The sequence below is a fragment of the Verticillium nonalfalfae genome, assembly GCF_003724135.2.
Source record: "Verticillium nonalfalfae strain VnAa140/NRRL 66861 chromosome Unknown scaffold_13, whole genome shotgun sequence".
In the NCBI taxonomy this organism is placed as follows: domain Eukaryota; kingdom Fungi; phylum Ascomycota; class Sordariomycetes; order Glomerellales; family Plectosphaerellaceae; genus Verticillium; species Verticillium nonalfalfae.
Window position 1 is genome coordinate 90,546 of NW_021167238.1, and position 20,486 is coordinate 111,031.

A 20,486-nucleotide genomic window follows, 5' to 3' on the forward strand; every position below is an offset into this window, starting at 1 on the left:
CGAGCTACCCACGCTACCACGATCGCCCCTGACAACCTTTAGCCCAGGAGCGCTTTCCCACCCGCCCATACCCGTACTGCCCTGGCCGGTGCATGGCAGGACCCGGACGCTGAACCTGGCAACTGGCAAGTGGGAAACTGAACCCGTTCTTGGACTGGGGACTGGGACTGGGACTGGGACTGGGCATGCACGCGAGACTCCTCCTGCGGGCTCTACAGCAACGGCACGGAAACCAGACACCAGAACCATCTCCATCCTGGTCTGCTGGCTCTATGGGCCGTCTCACAAAAACCTCAGCTGCCCCCCTCCACTTGCCTTGAATTCCTTCCTCACCTCCCCGTGAGCTTCACTCTCTCCCGCCATCCTCCTAGTCACACCTCACGACCGTCGACAAGGAAGGACTCCTGATCCGCCCATCCAGTCCATCATCACCCGGACTCGACCCCCATTCCCCCACCAGTGGCCGCCCGTCCTTGTCTTACGGCCAACCTTCGCCTGCCCCTCGACCTCTATCGACAAGAACAGACGTCTCCTTTGGTGGAACAGCTCGTCTGTGCCTTCGACATTTCGATAGAAGGAGCAAGGCATTGTGGCATCTTTGACACTCGGTCGAATTAAATCTCGGCCATCGAGATCCTGACATTCGCTTCACCCCTCAACCCAGCTCCATCGGCGAGTCTCCATCCTCCAATGCGAGCAGCTTGCACGGCACGAAGTACGGACTCGAGCACGACAGCGACATCGACCCTCGATTTCTCCCGCTGTTGATCAGTCTGGCCTCGTCAGATCGAACTATCGAACCTCCTCCACCCATCCGTGCCCCGACCCGACCGGCCAGCCGACCGACCGACTCGATTGATGATCCTAGCACGAGCAAGGAGGGCCACAGCATCTTAGGAAGAGAAGTTGCAGCATTCACTTACTGTGACCTCTTATCTTAACGCTCTGCACTCTTTCACGTCACGACATACCGAATATCGTCTTGGACCTGGCGCCCTGTTCCTCATCATCCGTCCTCACCCGTCGTACCGACTTGTTTTCTAGCTTGTCGACAGCATAGACCAGCCCCTCATTACCGCCCACAACAGCCATGATGGAGGACTCTTCGCCGCTCGCCACTATGCACCGCCCAGTGCCGCCCCCTTGGGGTTCGAATGACCTGTTCCGTTCCAACGACATGTTCCGTTCCAACGACATGTTCCGCTCTCACACCCATTCCCACCTTTCAGCCATGACCAGTGGTGCCAGCAGCATGAGCCTCCGCGAGCGTCTGCACAAGCCGAACCCCGACTACTTCAACGTGAAGGACGTTCGAGGTTCGTCACCTGCCGCGAGCCTGGCTGCTGACCTGTCACAAAACTTCCGTCTCGATGCGGACGCCAGGTGCGTACTCATAATTATGGTTCATCGCAATGGACACGCTAACCACGAGTAGCCCACCCTTCCCGACGCCTCGTCGTGCTCTCTTCACATCATCGAGCATGTCCATGTTCGGAGTCGCTGACGACTCACGACGTAAGTGCCTCTCGGTTCGGCGCCTCGGTCATCTCAGTTTAGGCTAACGTACTGAAAGACTATGTGACGACCCCGCCTCTGGCCTCGTCCTCTCCTGGACACCTGCACGAGTCTATGGACATCTCTCCTCTCCCGCACAAAACCCCCTTCTGCTCACAGATCGAGGTCACATCACCAACTCCGTTGTCGACGCCCACGGAAATTGACACTGATGACGAGATGATGCTCGACTCTCCGGCACCCATCACACGCCAGGTTCTGCTGGAGCCTCCCAAACCCATGACTATGGGTATGGGCATGGGACAGGAGTGAGTTGTTCGCTAGATGTCGTGCATTACCCCGCTGACTCGCATGCTCAGGCGCAGAAAAGTCGCCCCTCGCCGCCCCTCGCTCACACGTATGAAGGGCTTCTCGACCTGTGGCGTCACTGGCCGGGCCAATACCCTGACAGATAACCAGCTCCCCACTTTCCGCTTCGGGGCCGGTGAAAGTCGCCTCAATCACATGAGCTCTGCGCTTTCACTTGGCGAGTGTTTCGAGTCTGCATCCCCTCCCCAAGAGAGGCGTCCCCAGACCGCCAACAGCCCCACGGCGGCAGTCCCCGGAGCTCTGCGCTCTCGGGCCCAATTCGCTGGCATGGGCAGCCGGAACGGACCCTGCGGCAGCGGCCACAGCAGACGCCCCTCCAACCCTTTCATGCGCCCCCGCAAGCAGTTCCGCCGCTCCCTGAGCATGTTTGAGCACCCGGCTGATATCATGAAGCCCAAGGCCGAAGACAGCTCGTCTACTGTCGCTACCGAGTTACAGTCTGTCTCCGATGTCGAGAGTGTGCCCGAAGCCGTTCTGCCGCACTACGCCGCGGAAGACCCTTCCGACGCGATCCCGAGAATCTCCAAGGAGACGATGGTGGACGTGCTTGATGGCAAGTACAGCGAGCACTATGACCAGAAGATGATCATTGACTGCCGCTTCGAGTACGAGTACGATGGTGGCCACATTGATGGCGCTGTCAACTACAACAGCAAAGATCTCTTGGCGTCTCACCTGTTCAGGACTCCTATGAAGGGACGGTCACTATTGATCTTTCACTGCGAGTACTCGGCTCACCGTGCACCTCTGATGGCTCGCCACGTTCGGTCCGAGGACCGCCTCGCGAATGTAGAGCACTACCCCAGACTTACCTATCCCGATGTATACATCCTCGAGGGCGGATACAGCGGCTTCTTCGACTCGCACCGCGCGCGCTGCTACCCTCCCAACTATGTCGAGATGTCTGATGAGAACCACCAGCGCACTTGTGAGCGCGAGCTCGGCCGTCTCAAGAATGGCCGCAAGGGCCTCGGCCGCGCGCAAACCTTCGCCTTTGGGCAGCGTGAGTCTTGTGTCGATCAGTCACCTACCGCTCCTCCTGTCTCGAGACCTCGTCTCACGATCCGCCAAGATCCGATTGCCATGATTGGAAACTCCCCTATCCTGGGTGAACGTTCGTACGCTCACTCGAGGCGGATGGCTTCATACTAAGCCACCACAATCTGCGCTCCTTCGTCTGCAGTACGAACGGAGTCGCTCGTCTCTGCCAAGCAGATGGGTCACCTCACTCTCCCAATCGGCTTGAGCGACGTTTTTTCCGTCGAGCTCCCTATATTCCTCGGGACGGTGTGAAGAGCCGTTTCCGAGCGAACCCTTAATAGGGCATATTACCAGCAGCCTGAACCGTGTTCATACCGCCTCTTCTCCCTGCACATACTGGCCCTCGTTCGTTCTGCTCGTTCGCGTTTTGACAGTCTTCCATCGCGGCTAGCAAAAGAAGCGTTGCCTGATTGCGTTCGAAATGATCACCCTACGCTAATTAAGACTCTTTCATGAGCACTTTGCCGGCACTAGACGCATTGGCATACTGTCCTCGGCATCTGCATTGCCTCCTTGCTAAGGAGTCCATTTTTGGATCCGGAATCTGCGATTGGCTCCTCGTCGTGTTCACGCATCTTCTGCTTTTCTTCTTCTTCTTTGTCTCTATTACCGACGGTCGACACCGATTCAAAGGTGGAGCGAACATCTTCGACGCTTGATCCAGTCGCGGCTTTCAACTCGCGACGTTCGCGTCTCTTGGCCAGGAATCTCCTGCCAACCTCTGCAAGAGGTTTTGAGTTGTTTACTCCTAACCACGGGCTACTCCTAGCAGCCCTTCTCGACCTGGTCGACCCATGATACCACACACATCTCGCATCCTCTGCTGGATGCGAACGTCCCACGACGCTTATTCCTTAACGACATCTCACAAGAAACAAAAAACAACAATGACAAACCCTCAGGTCGTACCCGCCTCCATTGGCGCGAGATCGACATTCGACGTTGGTATACACCAACGTACAGTGCAGAGTCTGACCCAGCAAGGGGCAAATATGAAGGAATGCGGTTTTGGTCTGGCATGTCACCTTCCCTTTAGGCTGCTGACCCTGGTGGATAAGACCACTGGCTACTCGCAACCTATTTTTGCTCTGTCAAGCAAGGGCAGAGACGCCCTTGCCTTTTTCCTGTACAATACTTCTGTGGCAATTGGTGTCATGGGATGACGGTCTACGGATCACTTGACGAGCTGGCCATCACTCTGTATTGAATTGAGGAACTATCGCATAACCAGGAGTGCTTGCCGCGATGTGATACTGTGACTTGTGACCTACGCGAACAACGAGTGGCATGTTGTGTCATTCAATTAATGCATAGGCCAGTCAGACCAAGAAGTCTATCCACCGGGCACTTTAAGGATTGGTACCCTGCTCGCTATGAATAACATGCATGCTCGATCACAGAGATCTTACCCCAAGCGGCGTCCAAGACCCGTTGACAATACTCAAGGCGTGAATTGTCTACTATCCCCGAGGGTATGTATGGCAAACGTTATCGCCGGATGCGGAAAGGCAATCCACGATATATATCGCCACGGGGGTCCACTCCTCCATAGCCAGCGCGCGTTGGTCGGGGTCGGGGGAGATCTTATTGACCCCATGTCTCAGCTGCCGAGGCGGGTCGATTCAGATGCAGGATCACAGCGAACTTACACGACGCCACCGTTCCATGCACCAACACGCAAAATAATTCACAACTAGAAATGCAAGTGCTTAGACGTGAATTTGCGCGTTAAGGCCCAAGGTGGCGTGCGTCTTGTGTCCTTGCACACACGCCCAAAGTAGCGCCGAGTACTGCCGCGTCCAAATGCGGTTTTATTTTGCGTCAGAGCAATGTGTCCGCGACGTGAGAGTAAGAAAGCCCATGCATTGTTTCCCATTGGCAAAAATGAAGCACATGTGCAATGAGGAGGAAAAGAAAAACACCGATTCTTGGGGGGGAAGGTTATTATCCACACCCCGCCCACTCCCTTTTTTTAAGATTCACCCCTTATTGAACGCCGTTCGGGGCTGATGCATTAGGATCTTGGCCCCCCCCTCCCTTCCCTTCTCCCAAAACGCCGCGTGCTATGATCCAGCGGGGGTCGCTTACTGCTAGGCCATTCACCCCCGCGTACTCAGTGCTTAGTACCTAGGTAGGTAGGCACCACTGGAGGAACAAACTATGCTGTTGCGGGTGGTAGCGTAAAGTCCCACTCGCGAAAGGCCTCGCGAAAAGCGTCGACGTCGGCCTTTTCCTCGTTCTCAGTCTGGGCGCAGTCCTGCCAGACGAAGCGGTCCTCCAGGCCAAGGAGCTTGGCAACGACGCGGCGAGGGTACTGGAGATCGAAGCGCGGCGCGTCGGGCCCGTCGGGCAGCGGCATGACGAGACACGTGCCCTTGATACGGTCGTCGCCATTGTCGGCCCACAGCCAGAGGCGGAAGAAGTCGCCGGCGGCCTGCTGGCTCTCGAGCGTCGGCAGGTCGCGGGCCTCGAGGGCCGGGTACTTGCTGTTTTCGGCCTCGACACGGAAACCGGCTTCGACGAGGCCCCTCTGCACGAGGTCGGCCGGCACGGGGTGGAACTGCCAGTGGCTGTGGATGTTGCGGCCGCGGCTGATCTCCCACGTGATGGCGCCGAGCTTGTGGCCGGACTGGGCGGCGACCATGGCCTGGAGGGACTCGCGGAAGCGCGTCATCTCGTCGAGGGTCCGCTGCGCATCGGCTGCCGAGTAGCTCTCGGCGCTCGTGCTCGCGATGGTCGGGGTGTGCGCCATGGGCGTGATGATGATGTGGCCGGGGAAGTTGATGCCGTGCTCGGTGAACGTCGTTGGCTTGGCGAGCGGCCCCTTGGCGGTAGCAAGGTAGCTGTCTTCGCCAATGGTGGCCACCATGTGGAGGGAGAGATTCGGGTTGGACAGGCAGAAGAAGCAGCGCTCCGGACCGGGAGGCGGCGAGCGGTTGCGTCCGCGCTTTCCGCGGTGACGCTTGCCGTCGTGGCTATCGGCGAAACGGCTGTAGGGGGCGTCGTCTAGGGGCTTCCGCTTCGGTGCCCTGGCGGCGAACGGCGAGGCCGTAGTGCCGGCAGGTTGGTCGAGCGATGTCGAACCCAGAGATAGGGTGAATGCATACATGGCCTTTGCTTTGGTTGCGTTGCCGTAGGGTGCCATGGAGATGAACCGGGTCACCGGGCGCTCTTCAGAGCCTTCCTTGGGCATGTGGAAGAAGGGCTCACGCTCGTAGAAGAATTCGGCAGGCGACGCCGTAAAGTGGTAACGAGGTCGCAACGCGTCGCAGAGGTCTGCGACTTCCTGTGTGCTGGTGATGAGGGCCTGGTTCTCGGGGATAAGGGCGGTCTTGGATCCGGTCCAGACGCCGGCAGGCCAGACGGTTGTCAGCAGGATATCGGCTTGGCCCGCGCCTTTGAGCGTCTTCGCGTCGTGACCTGTGTGAAAGGGAAGGTGCTGTTCCTTAGATGTGCCCCCCAAAATCTCCGGATCGAGGTTTCCGCCGAGCGCCACGATACGAACACCATCTGTAGTCTTGGTGACGCTGCGCTTGCCGAGGAAGTGTAGGTTTTCGCATATCTCCTCGTTGGCCTCGATCTTGGCAACGATGGCAGCGGGAAGGGCGGATGTGCCGACAGTGAAATAGGTCGGAAGAGGCACAGCAATCTCGCCGTTGAGTAGGGAAGCTGCGGTTTCATCGTCAGATTCGGCAAAGAGGTTGCCGGAAATGATGGCGAAGTCGAACTTGTTCTTGGAGTGCAAGGTGGCAGCCTTCGTGAAGGCAGGCTTGAGCGCGCCGTTGAGGGCACCAAACACGAGTCTAAAGGTCGTCAATACTGCTCATGAAAGAACGAAGAGGGGATTCCGATGGAGCAAGGGAGGTACTGACACCTTCGGAGCAGCCATATTGCCTGGCTCTGGGGGGGTTTCCTGCTGTGATTGTCGTGGCTGTCGGCAGGTTGTTCATGGGGGGGTCGACGAGGTGAAAACCAATTGACGTCGATGGGGTCAGGCTTCGCTTCTCAGAGCTGTGTTGCGACGGCACGTTCATTGGCTGCAGCCCACTGCAACCCGGAATTTTAGCTTTATCGCACCTCGGCCTTATCGAAGTCTCTCTTATCAGCTTATCAGCAGAGATCAACCCAAATTTTTTGTCCAAGACGACCGAAACGGCGGGGACCCTCGAGTTCGCGATCCAGAGGCGACGTGAGCACGCCAACGTCCTCGCAAGTCAGTCTCGACACCGACCTGCTTCCTCCCCCAGTAATACCGCCACCATGCCTGCGGTATCATCGGGCAGGATCACAAAAGCCCGCAAGGGCAAGAACCTGACTCCCCATCAGAAGAACCACCGATGGGAGTCCTTCAGCACCAAGATTGGCAAGCTGCACAGTCTCGATCCCCTCCGAAAAGTGCGACGACACGACCTCGAAACCGAAGACCTCGAGAGCACTACATCCTACTTTCGTACCGGCATCGAGCGATGGAATGAACTCAACATTGCCAAGGACTTCATCTCTTTCAAGCGAGAGACTCTGTCCCTCACAGAAACACTGGCCTCGATCCTGCATCACGAGGACAGGATCTTTGCTTCGCTGTCCCACTACATTTCCAACCAGGAGAAGGAGTCCTTGGAGCCTCTTCTCGACCTCCTGACGGCGTTCGCCCACGATCTCGGAACCCGCTTCGAGAAGTACTATGCCCGATCGCTAGACCTCATCGTTGCCATTGCCGGCAAGCCACAGCCTGTGGAGGTTGTCGAATTCACATTCGCTGCCCTCGCATTCCTTTTCAAATACCTCTCACGCTTAATCGTCCCTGACATCCGACCTACCTACAACGTTCTTGCACCCCTCTTCGGCAAGACCCGACACCCGCCCTACATTGCCCGGTTCGCCGCCGAGGCCACCAGCTTCCTCATCAAGAAGGCCGCGGCGCCCGCGAATCGAGAGACGGCCCTGGTCGACATTATTCAACATGCTCGAGACGATCTGCTCAGCATGTCGGGTGAAAGGCAATTTCAGTTGTATCAGGACGGCCTCATGACCATGTTTGCTGAGGCCATCAAGGGCACCGGCCAGACCATGCACTCGACTGGTCCCGTCATCTTCAAGGCCCTCCTCCGTGCCGTGCCCGAGTACGAGCTCAACCTGGCGCAAAACACACCCTGGACCGATGTCATCTGTGGCGTTCTCACCAGTGTAATTCATCACACAACCCCCGACACGTTCCCACCCATGCTCGAGGCCATCCAGGCCGAAGCGGATTACGCGCTGGAGCAAAAGGTACAGGATCAGCCCTGGAGGTTTGTGCCACTGATCAGGATCATCGCAACCGCCGCGGGCGTGCGCAGTGGAGAGCGAGTCAACAACTGGTCAGCCCTCGTGCGGACTCTGGTCACCATGCTCGACCTGACTGCCAAGCGTGGACCCGAGATTTCTCCTGCCGACAGTAGTCTCGTGTGGAAGCACGTGGTCGCCAATGCTGCCGTGGTCTGGCACGCCGCTCCGATGGATGCCCTCTTCTCGCAAATTAATGATTTCATGAACGCGATGCAGAGGGACCCCTTGATGCGGTGGTTCATCCCATTCTGCGCCTACTTTTCAGAGTTGGATCCCCAGCGGTTCCGCAGCTTGTTCCGCGATCCCTTCAAGAAGTTCATCAACAGCCACTGGTCTGATGGACACAATGATGACGAACTGTGCATCTTCCTACCGAAGATGGTCAAGGCGCACAGCTTGCCGGCCCCTGGTGATAAGGAAACCCTCATGTTGCCCCAGACATGGGAGGGCCAGATTGTGGAAAAGTTCGAGCGTCTGGAGGCCTCGCCCTTTCCTGAGCGTGGAACTTATGACAAGGACCCGCAGACGTGGAGAGACAGGTGTCTTCCGAAATACTCGATACTGTTGGATCTTCTTGACAGCACCACTGTCCGCCCTTTCGCCACGGCTAAGCTAGCCGATCTGCTCCTCCGAAAGCTCAAGCTCGCGCTGAGGCCTACATCGACTCTGGCGTCCGACGAAGTCCACTTCAGTGTCAGCCAGGGTTTCCTCGCGTACCTTCGCATGTGCAAGGTGGCTGGTCCCGTGGATCCTGGCCTAAAACCCCTGCTTCGAGCAGCGCTGCCAAGGTTTAGCAAATCCATCGGGTTCCTCGAGGCCTATCTTGCCTACCAGCAAGCTACCAAAGACCAGCCGTCGACCGAGCGCCGAGACAGCAGCAGCAGCAGTGAGGGTTCAGGAACCGAAACGAACCCGGTTGTCAAAGCGCTCATCGAGAACCTGTCATCGCCATCTCATGACCTACGACTCGCCACCTTGAGGATCCTCGGGCAGCTCGATTCGACTCCCGATGAGCTCTGCTGCCTGGAGGTCATGACCGACATCGAAAGCTCCCCCCTTGAGCTAGCGACCCTCCGAAATCTCGCCATGTACATCCGCAAACTCGGCCAGACCTATGCTTCACTAACCGAGGGCTCGTGGCTCCGCCAAGCTATCCCATCCTTCATGTTTGGCATGATGACTCTCAAGCTCACACCGCTCTGGAACGATGCGACATCCGCCATGAAGCAGATTGGGGAGACCAAGGAAGGCGAAGAGGCACTCCTTGCTCTAGCCCTTGACTGGCTCGACGTGCCTTCCACAAGAGGTTCCGGTCCAGGTGGCCCCCCCGCAGCCCATCGTCGCGCTGCGCTCACCGACTTTGACTGTACCAACCTGCAGCATCTCGTAAGCCAAGCCGACGAGATTCACCAGACGGCGGAGAATGCCCTTGATCTCATGCTCGAGTCCTTTGATAAGCAACAACAAACTGTCGACACGCGCCCGGCAAATGCCCGTTCTCAGGCGCTGAAAGTCCTTGCCGCCATGCCTGCCCTTGCTGAGAAGCGCTCTCGCAAGCTGGTGCCGTATTTCCTGTCGTGGGCCGCCGAGCCCGAAGTCTCCAGCGACAATCAGGCCTCTTCCGAAGAGGAGGACAAAGAGCATGCCTCCGGTGCCGAAACGTGGTCTTTCTACGACCGCAAGGGCATGCTCGGCGTTTTCGATCAGTTCATCAACCCGCGGTCCCTCTATGAGAGCGAGAGGGTGTACCGGGCGCTGCTTCATCTGATGGAGAACGGTGATATAGAGGTGCAAAAGTCAGCTCTCAAGGCCATTCTTGCATGGAAGCAAGCAGGTGTCCGCGCCTACCAGGAGAACCTCGAGTACCTCTTGGACGAGGCAAGATTCAAGAACGAGCTGACTGTTCTCATGCAAGGCGAGCAGTCGATCAAGACTGAGCATCGGGCTGAGTTGATGCCTGTCCTCCTGAGACTGCTTTACGGCAGGACGATTTCTAAGAAGGGCGCCGCAAGTGGGCGGCACGGCTTGCAGGCTACACGTCTCGCGGTGTTGAGAAACTTATCTCCTGAAGACTTGGGTGGTTTCTTAAACATTGCCGTCGGCAAGTTGAAGGGAGTTTCTGTCATTGATGAGTCTGGTCTCCGTGACAATGTCCTCGATGGAGAGATCATGCCACCGCGGAAGCAGGTCGGTTTCCTCAACATGATGCTCCCCCTCATCAACGAACTCGGAACCGATGTTGAACCCTACATCGAAACGATTCTTAACGCCGTTCTCTACTGCCTCATTAATGCCTGCCGCAAGCTGCATGACTTGGCTGCCGAAGTTGAGACCGAATCGGATGAGGAAGACAAGGAGGCCACGCATGAGTCGCTCCTCAAGGTTGTTCGCACTACCGGCCTCAAGTGCCTCATCTCCCTCTTCCGCAATGCGCCCGAATACGCTTGGGATCGTTACTCCGAGCCCATTGTTGCCGAGATCGTTACACCCAGAGTCGCGAATCTTCCGCTTGAAAACACTCAAGGTGTTTCTGGACTTTTGCAACTTCTCTCCATCTGGTCTCAGCTTCCCAAGTCGGCTCTCTTCCTCGGAATCAACAAGGACATCCTGCCCAAGATCATCGAGTGCGTCTCGGTTGCAAAGAGCAAAGACGAGGTCAAGGTCTTCTGCCTGGGCATTGTCCGTAACCTCATCAAGCTTTCCAAAGCCTCGCCCACCGAGTCGGAGTTCAACGAGCTCATCTACGCAGAACTGCTCGGCCCCAACGTTGACTTCCTGCTGAAGCACATTACTGTTGCTTTGAAAGCAGAGACGACCGGCGGTGCCCTTCTCGACGCATGCCTCGAAACTGTCGTTGAGATCTCGCCTCTCGTGGAAACATCGGAGAACGTCCACGAGGTCTTGCAAATCTCAATCTTCCTCCTCAACCAGCCCGCCAGAAAGGTCAACCCTCGAGCCAAGGGTCAAATTCTGCTCATCTTGGAGCAATTCGTGACGCTGCACGAAGCCAACGGCGTCGATCTCGGACCCACAAGCGATCTCTTCACAACCATCTTTGAGACTGTGTCTGCGCTGTTCAGCTACTTCAAAGACAAGGAAAATAGGGAATCCCTATGCCGACTCCTCATCATCTTGTCCAAACAGGACACCGCCCTCGACCAGGTGGCTGGCATTTGCAGTGCCATCAACGCCTTTGTGCCCGAGCGAATCGAGGAGCCCGACTACGACCAGCGCCTGCAGGGGTTCAACCAAGTGTCTGGCAAGACCGACGCATTCAACGCCAGGCAATGGCTTCCTCTGCTTCACAACCTCGTGTACTTCATTCGAGAAGACGAAGAATTCGGCATCTTGACTTCCAACTCGGCCGACGGACTACGTACCTTCATCCAGGAAGTGGCTTCGACAGAAGATGTGGTGCCGAGGGAAGCATTCTACTCTCACATGTCCAAGATTGTCCTGCCAGCACTGTACTCCGGCGCCCGCGAGTCTTCTTCAACTGTTAGGCGAGAGACTCTGCGTGTCTTTGGCTTCCTTGTTTCACAGATGCCGACATGGGAGTCGGTTGCTGACCTCAAGGGTCTTCTGAACGAGGACGACGAGGAACCTTCTGAGCCAGCTTTCTTCTTCAACATCCTGAGTCCCGCCACATCGCGACAGATGGAGGCTCTCGAGATCCTAGTCGCTGCCAACGAAGCCCACGAGTTCAGCAGTCAAAACCTTTACCACTTCTTCATCCCGATTCTGGAGCACTTCATCTTTGGTCGAGCCGAAGGTGCCGATGATCACGGCCTCGGAGCCCAGGCTTCGCTCACAATCGGCACTCTCGTTGCGTCTCTCGACTGGAAGCACTACCGCGTTGTGCTGCAGCGATACATAGGCTTTGTCGAATCGAAGCCCGAGCAGCAGAAGCACATCATCCGTCTCCTCGCCAAGGTTGCCGATGCTCTAGTACTTGCTTCGGCGACAAGAGATGGAGAAGCAATGCAAGTTGATGACGCGGAGAGCAAAGCCGCCCAGAAGCGTCTTGCTCTCACTATGCCTCGCGAGAACCTTGCCAAGGATTTGACCAACAACTTCTTGCCGTCTATGATCAAGTACCTTCACCAAAAAGACGACTCGGAAGTCAGTTATCGTGTACCTGTCGGTATCATCATCGTCAAGCTCATGAAGCTCCTGCCTCAACAGCAGATGAGCCAACGGTTGGCTGGTGTCCTCACCGACATCTGCCACATTCTGCGAAGCAAGAACTGGGAATCTCGAGACTTGGCCCGCGACACGTTGGTCGAGATTGCGAGCATCCTTGGTGCCCCATACTTTGGTTTCATTCTGAAGGAACTGCGCGGCGCGCTGAAGCGAGGCTACCAGCTGCACGTTCTGTCCTACACCATGCATTCCATGCTTCTGAAGGTCATTCCCGAGTTTGAGCAGGGCGACATTGACTACTGTCTCCCGTCGATTGTCACGGTCATCATTGATGATATCTTTGGTGTTACAGGTCAGGAGAAGGACGCAGAGGGCTACATCAGCCAGCTGAAGGAAGTCAAGGCCAGCAAGAGTCAAGATTCGATGGAGCTCATTGCCAAGACTGCGTCCGTGAGCCGCCTGACGGACCTTATCCACCCTCTCCGATCGCTCCTATTGCAAAAGGTCAACCTCAAGATGGTCCGCAAGATCGACAGTCTCCTGATGCGCGTCACGACTGGCCTTCTGCAGAACCCCGCCGCCGAAAGCCGCGACACGCTCGTATTCTGCTACGAAGTTGTGCAGGATGTCTACAAGAGCCAGAAGCCCGAAGCCGAAGCCAAGATTGACCCGAGGCTCAAGAAATACCTGTACCAGAAGGGTGTCAGGAAGAGCGATCGGGAGGCCAACACCAAACACACGTACAAACTCGTCAAATTTGCGCTTGACATTCTTCGCGCCGTCTGGAAGAAGTACGATAGCCTGCGTAACGAAACGAACATCAGTGGTTTCGTGCCGATTCTTGGTGACGCGGTCGTCGTGGGAGAGGATGATGTCAAGATTGCCGCGTTCAAGCTGCTCAATGCCCTGTCCAAGGTGCCGTTCAGCACGGATGATGCTACTGGTCTTTACAAGGTCGCGACAAAGGAGGCTACAAAAGCCATCTCACTCTCGCCGACGACAACCTCTGAGCTCTCCCAGTCGGCGCTGAAGCTGTTGTCCGTTGTGCTTCGGGACCGACGCGATGTCGTGGTCAAGGACGCTGCTGTTGACATGCTTCTGAGCAAGGTCAAGGAGGACCTCACGGAGCCTTTGTACCGCCACATCACGTTCAACTTCTTGCGGTCTGTCCTCGACCGCAAGATTGAGACCGCAAACGTCTATGACACTCTGGACCATGTCGGCACGGTCATGATCACCAACGACGACAAGGACACCCGTGACCTGGCACGCGGCGCCTTCTTCCAGTTCCTAAGGGAGTACCCCCAGAAGAAGGCCCGATGGGCGAAGCAGCTTAACTTTGTGGTCGCCAACCTTAAGTACGACAGAGAGGGCGGCAGGCTGTCCGTCATGGAGATTGTCCATCTCCTGCTGAAGAAGTCTTCCGACGACTTTGTTCAAGAGATCGCTGCGACCTGCTTCCTGCCTCTCATCTTCGTCGTCGCCAACGACGACTCGGAAAAGTGTCGTCTGGCAGCTGGCGAGCTTGTCAAGGAGATCTTCCGCCGCGCCGACAAGGAGCGCATGCGCAACTTCGTGACGCTTCTCCGTTCCTGGCTCGAGCAGGACGACAACCCAGCCGTCTTGAGTCTCGCTATTCAGGCGTTTGGTTTCTTCTTCGAAGCCAGGGAGCCGTCTGAGAAGGACAAGAAGGAGCTCAAGCTCGTCGTCGAAAAGGTCGCCGGCATCGTGGGTGACGGAGACATCCGTGTGGCGCCCGAGGACCTGGTCAACAATGCGCTGCACGTCGCGCAGGTCCTGTCCCAGACATACCCAGAGGAGATTCTCTCGGCCGACTCAGCCGAACTATGGGCTGATCTCCGTGGCTGCATGGCGCACCCCGAACCGTCGGTCAAGCTGAGCGCTGTCAAACTTCTCAGCTCGTTCCTCACAGACTTTGCCGGCGAGGCAGCAGAGGCAGGCGAGGCGCTCAAGGGCTCGTACGGCATGGAGCTCGAGAGCGACGACGTCGAGGATCTCGTCAGCTTGGCGCTCGGCACGCTGCGGGCGCCCGAGATCGAAGAGGCCTTCGCCAACGAGGTGACGCAGATCCTCATCTTCCTCGGTCCCCGTCTCCAAGCGCGGACGCGCGACGAGGGCCCGACGGCCGAGGCGCTGGCGGAAGGTGATGAGGAAGAGGCCGAGGACTCGCGGCTCGAGCAGCGCGGCAAGGACCTGCAGTACCTCTTCTGGAAGCTGTCGTCGATCCTGCGGCAGGACGTCAAGTCAACGTCGATGGGCATGGTGCCCAAGGTGGTGGCGATGGAGGTGCTCGAGACGGTGTGCCGACGGGTGCCGGACGAGAACCTGGCGCCGTCGCTCAAGACGATCCTGTTCCCGCTGCAGGCCATCACGGACCCGCACGCGTCGACGCCGTTTTCGCTGGACGAGGGCTTCAAGACCAAGCACGACGCCCTCAAGACGCGCGCCCAGATCCTCATGGACGCGCTGCAGAAGAAATTTGGCACGGCCGAGTACACCAAACAGCTGCTCGCCATCCGCGAGGAGGTCAAGGCGCGCAGGCAGGCGCGCTCGAGCAAGCGCAAGATCGAGGCCGTGGCGCACCCGGAGAAGTACAGCCGCGACAAGAGGAAGAAGACGGAGAAGAAGAAGATGCGGAACAAGGTCAAGGGGCAGGAGTTCAAGGCATACCGGCAGGCGTACAAGTCGTGGTGATCTGTTCCCGGGTTCCTCGCTGGCGCCTCTGCCGTCGCTGACATGATTTTTTGCATCGGAAAGGCGTTGGAGGTTTTGAAAAAAAAGAATGCACATCGCATTGCTAGTTTCTTAGGTGTTCTACATGGTAGAGATAAGCTGTACCTGTTAATGCAAAGATGTTTTGCATGAATGATTCGCTTCGTCGCAAGTGATCGCTGATGGACACCACGCGGGCCTTCCGCAGCGTCCCCTCTATGGAATCATAGCCTTGGCTAAGGGGTGTGATGTTTAGTTACAAGATTCTTTACAAGATGTTGGTACAATGATGCGCTCGGCATCCCTCTGCTGCTCCTACTCATACAATCATGTCCCGACGTTCCTGGGTCCTGATCACGCGCCGCAACTACGCTGGTGCACCGGCGCCAGGCTCACTGGCCAGCCATCTTGACGTCGCCCTTGTTGTCCTCCACGTCGTCCTCCCAGAATTCGATATCGCCGTCCTCGCCGAGGGTGCCCTTCTTGACGAGCTGGCCCTTCTCGCGCATGAGGTCCTCGACGGTGATGTTGCGCTCGCCAAAGATCTTGAGGTGATCGCTGATGACGTGGCGGTTGCGGCAGCCGGGACAGGTGACGAGGACGGAGCCGCGGTGGTAGCCCTGCTTGGAGATGTTGTGGGTGGACTGCGTGTTGCAAGGGGTGCAGGTGAAGGTGAGGCGGTAGTGAGGTTGGGACTCGACGCGAGACTTGGGCGGGGTTTCGGACGGTGTCGAGGCTTCCGAGGATGCTTCTGAGGGCGTCGAGACTTCGGGTGTCGCAGGCTTCTTCTGAGGCGGTCGAGGAATGCTGTGGGCGAAGCGCTGGGAGAGTAGGGGCGCGATGCGAGGTTGTTGGGATCTGGTGATGGCTCTGGGGATGGTTCTTGCTGCTGCCCGGGCTGTTCTTGGCCTGGCGGCGTGGAGAACGCTGGAGAGGAAAAGGGCTGTCGCTGAGCGGGATGCCATTGTGATGCGTCTGTCCCGAGCTCTGTCTCGAGGTCGAGCTCTGTCGGAGGTCGAGGCTCTATCGATGTATCTTTAATGATTCAGGGTCAGATTGAGTGGCCAGACTCGATGCCAAATGCGGCAGGAGCAGAAAGGACGGATGGCTTGGTTGAGATATAGGCGACCTCGAACATGTCGTCACTGGCGGCTCCGTGGTGGAATGGATTTTTCTCGTATCGGAAAATCGGTCTCTAAGGGTTCCGACCACCAATTAACGCGTCGCGTCAGTAGGACATCGTCAATGACTGGCTCGTGCGGTTTGCATGGGGTCTCTCTTCTCTATTATTGGCCAGGGTGGAAGGCTCCATCCAAGATCTGGGCCCTCAACCTCGTGGCACTGGCACTTGACTTCAGCCTTGTATCCGCCTGCCTGGTCGCTCTCCGTCTGGTCTTGCGGCTTGACCTCGTTCAGCCTGCTCTCTCGTCTTCTGTCACAGCAAGAGAGCTGATGCATATATGCTGCTTGCTTTTCATCCTCTTCGACTCACACACACACACAGAAAGTATTTTTTGTCCTTGCAGCCCCCAGATCTCCGCCGCCCGCGTTCCAGCAAGGCCACCGATTACGCTACGATCGATCGAGTACCCCGCGGCCACCCTCGACAAACATTCTTCGGAATAGTAACCTCTCCGCTCGCTCTTCCGACACCGCTTCGCAAGGCTCTTCCTCTCTGTCTCCCACGCATTTCATAGCCGAAGATACCGACGCATAGACCGCTTACACAATACATCCACCCAAACTCCCGCCCTCTGCTGCCGCCCACCTCGGCCTGAGCTGTCGGCAAGATGATTTCAGGACGTGGGGGAGGAGGCCCGGCTCAAAAGTCTGGCCGGATCCGACCTCCTCGCCGCATGGTCAAGGTATGACTTCTTCCTGTATCTTCTTCCAAGAGGCCTCGTGAGACGACGTGCGTGGGAACTTGTACGCCTGTCTACAGACTGAATGGCCCGTGTTTCCGTGCTTGCCTGCTCTCCGCATGGCTCCTTCCCTCATGCGTTGGCCTGCCTCATCTTCTGGTCTGCAGCCACGGAACAGTTCAGACAAACACTCCTCGTCCTCACTCTTCCAATATTCGTACCTCCTCGGCCTTCTCAGCCTCCCGCTGCCACCGCTGCCTACCCTCTCCCCTCGTCTGACCCTTACTGCCTCAAGTGTAGCGCCTTGAGGTCCTACGGTTGATTCACCCTCCGCCACCCATTTACCCCTTGGACCAAACTTGAACATGTCGAGAAAATCTGCTGACGAGCTTCTTCAATCTTGGCAGCCCATGGTCGGACGTGGAGGTGATCCCAACGACATCGAGGCTCCCTGGCAGACTCTCAAGGAGGCCATGCTCGACATCCACAACAAGAACTGCAGCACTCTCGCTTTCGAACAACTTTACCGTGCGTCTTACAAGATTGTCCTCAATAAGAAAGGCGATCTGCTCTACGATCGAGTACGAGAATTCGAAACAGCCTACTTTGCCGACCATGTCATCCCCGCCATAGAGAAACTCGTCACGGCAAACCTCATCAGCATCGCCATGGGCAAATCCAACTCGTCCGTCAACGAGCGGCGCCAGATGAGCGAGCACTTTTTGCGCAACCTCAGGGTGTCATGGGAGGACCACAATACATCGATGAACATGGTCGCCGACATTCTGATGTACCTCGACCGAGGTTACAGTCAGGATTCGCGCCGGCCTTCCATCTACACCAGCTGCATCGGTCTGTACCGTGATCGCATTCTACGCGCGAGCCTCAACGACAATGCCGACTATACCATTTTCGATATCCTCAACTCGGTCGTGCTCGACCTCGTCAACATGGAGAGGGACGGGGAGGTCATCGACCGCTACATGATCAAGAACAGTGTTAAAATGCTCGACTCCCTGTATGAGGACGATAATGAGAACATCAACCAGAAGCTCTACACGACAACATTTGAGCCTGTCTTCCTCCAGTCCACGGCCGCATACTACGCCAAAGAGTGTCAGAGGCTCCTCGATGAGGGCGACGCCAGCGTTTGGCTGCCACAAACCGAACGACGATTGTCTGAGGAGGTTGATCGATGCGAGACGACTCTTCACAGAGATACCAAGGAGCAGTGCATCAAGATTGTGGAGGCCGAGCTGATATCGCGCCACCTTGACGAGTTTCTGGCGCTCGAGGCTAGCGGGCTCAAGGCTATGCTCGATCATAATCGAATCCAGGAGCTGTCTATTCTGTTTGGGTTGGTGGCTCGAGTCGACGAGACGAAAGCATCTATGAAGGCTATTCTCTCTAGTCGAGTTGTGGAACTGGGTCTCGAGATCGAACAGAACGTCAAGAATACCGATTTTTCCGCCCCTGCTCCTGCGGGTGACGGTGAGGAGGCTGCCGATGGCGCGGACAAGAGCAAGGCGCCAGCGGCTCCCTCCGTCTCCGCACAACAGACGGCTGCCGCGATCAAATGGGTCAACGATGTCCTGCAGCTCAAGGACAAGTTCGACAACATTTGGCGCCAGGCCTTCCATGAGGACCTTGTCCTGCAGACAGTGCTCACTAAAAGCTTTTCCGACTTCATCAATGTCTTTGCGCGAGCCTCGGAATATGTGTCGCTCTTCATTGACGACAACCTACGCCGCGGCATCCGAGGCAAAACGGACGAGGAGATCCACGTCATCATGGATAAGGCCATCATCCTGATCCATTACCTCCAGGACCGCGACATGTTTGAGCGATACTACCAAAAGCACCTGGCGAAGCGGTTACTCCACAGCAAATCGGAAAGTCACGAGGCCGAGAAGGAGATGATCTCTCGCATGAAGAGCAAGCTCGGTAACCAGTTCACGGCCAAATTTGAGGGCATGCTTCGCGACATGGACACGTCAAAGGAGACAACCGCCGGCTACCGAGATCACATTCGCTCTTTGGGAGATGTCGAGCGCCCACAGGCCGAACTCGGCATTAATATTCTGACGAGCAACAGCTGGCCGCCAGAGGTCATGGGTCGCAGCGCACCACTCGCCGGTGGCACCGAATGCGTCTACCCCGAGGAAATCACAAGGCTGCAGGAAAGCCTGACCAAGTACTATCTCACAAATCGCAGCGGTCGCAAGCTCAGCTGGGTCGGTACGGCCGGTAATGCAGACATTCGCTGCGTGTTCCCCGCCATGGCAGGTGGCAAGGGGCCTCTGGCCCGCGAGCGCAAATACGAACTCAACGTTTCCACGTTTGGCATGGTGATCATCATGCTCTTCAACGATGTCGACGACCGATCCCTGACGGCTCAGGAAATCCAAGCACAGACCAACATTCCGACGCCCGACCTCATGAGAACCCTCACCTCACTTTCAATCGCGCCCAAGGCCCGCGTCCTTCTCAAGGAGCCTGCTAGTCGCCGGATTGAAATGACGGACACTTTCAAGTTCAATGCATCGTTCGTCAGCAAGACGGTTCGCATCAAGGCCCCCATCATCAACGCCGTCTCCAAGGTTGAAGACGACAGCGAGCGCAAGCAGACGGAGGAGAAGAACGCACAGTCCCGCGCTCACATTATCGACGCGGCCATTGTGCGTACGATGAAGTATGTAGCCCTGGCTCTATTTGACATGGCATGTTCGCTGATATGATTACAGGCAACGGAAAGAGCTTGGCCACTCGCAACTCATATCCGAGGTGGTCACTCAGCTGGTCGGTCGGTTCAGCCCTGAGGTCAGCGTTGTCAAGAAGCGGATCGAGGACTTGATAGTGCGGGAGTACCTGGAGCGCGTAGAGGACGCTGATGTGCCAACGTACCGATATCTCGCATGAGCGGTGTTCAAAGCGATGGGCACGAAGCGAGGGGCCCGAGTCAGTACGTGAGGGAACGAAGGACACGAGATATGGTCATGACTGCATCCACCAGGCGATAAGGTGACATGGCATTTCGTTTGCATGGCGTTTGGTTGAGAGGCGTTTGGTCGTTACCCTGCAGGTCAATCTTCATGTATGGGGGCGAGATGGGTTTGCTTTGGGACGTGATCAACTTGGTCGACTGGGTTTCCAGCAAAAGTTCCGTGTGTGTGGTTGCGGGAGGGGGTTTAAAGAGAGGTCATGTCCTGCCATGCCATGTCATGATAAGCGAGTGGTTTTACAGGACAGCTGGTCGACATAACTGATCGAGACGAGGAAAAGAACTTGTCATGGTAGACAGGTGCGTAGCAGCCCTTACGGCCACATCATTCACATCGAAATGCATTGGGTTGTTCCAGTGATGGATTCAATTGTGTATACGTCGGGCATGGAGTTCACACTCACTCTGAGAAGACCACATTCTTTCTATTCTCCCAACTATTCTCTAACCGAAATTCTTCGCATACCCCCTTGCTCAGACATCTATGCTCACAGTCA

The 20,486-nt window shown here is 56.8% G+C and overlaps 5 protein-coding genes across 5 annotated transcripts; 3 read left to right on the forward strand and 2 right to left on the reverse strand.

Annotated features, from left to right (window-relative positions):
• Positions 1-1,093: 1,093 nt before the first annotated feature.
• Positions 1,094-3,036, forward strand: CDC25 (cell division cycle- protein; the record flags this gene model as incomplete). The annotated part of the gene is made up of 4 exons (XM_028635687.1): positions 1,094-1,383; positions 1,436-1,515; positions 1,574-1,823; positions 1,875-3,036. 4 exons carry the CDS (start codon positions 1,094-1,096, stop codon positions 3,034-3,036), a joined length of 1,782 nt encoding a protein of 593 aa, XP_028497889.1.
• Positions 3,037-5,083: 2,047 nt separating this feature from the next.
• On the reverse strand, positions 5,084-6,814 carry D7B24_001455 (uncharacterized protein; the record flags this gene model as incomplete). The annotated part of the gene is made up of 2 exons (XM_028635688.1): positions 5,084-6,728; positions 6,798-6,814. 2 exons carry the CDS (start codon positions 6,812-6,814, stop codon positions 5,084-5,086), a joined length of 1,662 nt encoding a protein of 553 aa, XP_028497890.1.
• Positions 6,815-7,185: 371 nt separating this feature from the next.
• Positions 7,186-15,108, forward strand: UTP20 (U3 snoRNP protein; the record flags this gene model as incomplete). The annotated part of the gene is made up of 1 exon (XM_028635689.1): positions 7,186-15,108. One exon carries the CDS (start codon positions 7,186-7,188, stop codon positions 15,106-15,108), a length of 7,923 nt encoding a protein of 2,640 aa, XP_028497891.1.
• A 410-nt stretch (positions 15,109-15,518) lies between these two features.
• On the reverse strand, positions 15,519-16,091 carry D7B24_001457 (uncharacterized protein; the record flags this gene model as incomplete). Its single annotated transcript, XM_028635690.1, has 1 exon — positions 15,519-16,091. One exon carries the CDS (start codon positions 16,089-16,091, stop codon positions 15,519-15,521), a length of 573 nt encoding a protein of 190 aa, XP_028497892.1.
• A 1,262-nt stretch (positions 16,092-17,353) lies between these two features.
• On the forward strand, positions 17,354-19,907 carry CUL3 (cullin-3; the record flags this gene model as incomplete). The annotated part of the gene is made up of 2 exons (XM_028635691.1): positions 17,354-19,680; positions 19,733-19,907. The coding sequence occupies 2 exons, from the start codon at positions 17,354-17,356 to the stop codon at positions 19,905-19,907; spliced, it is 2,502 nt and encodes an 833-aa protein (XP_028497893.1).
• Between the last annotated feature and the right edge of the window lie 579 nt (positions 19,908-20,486).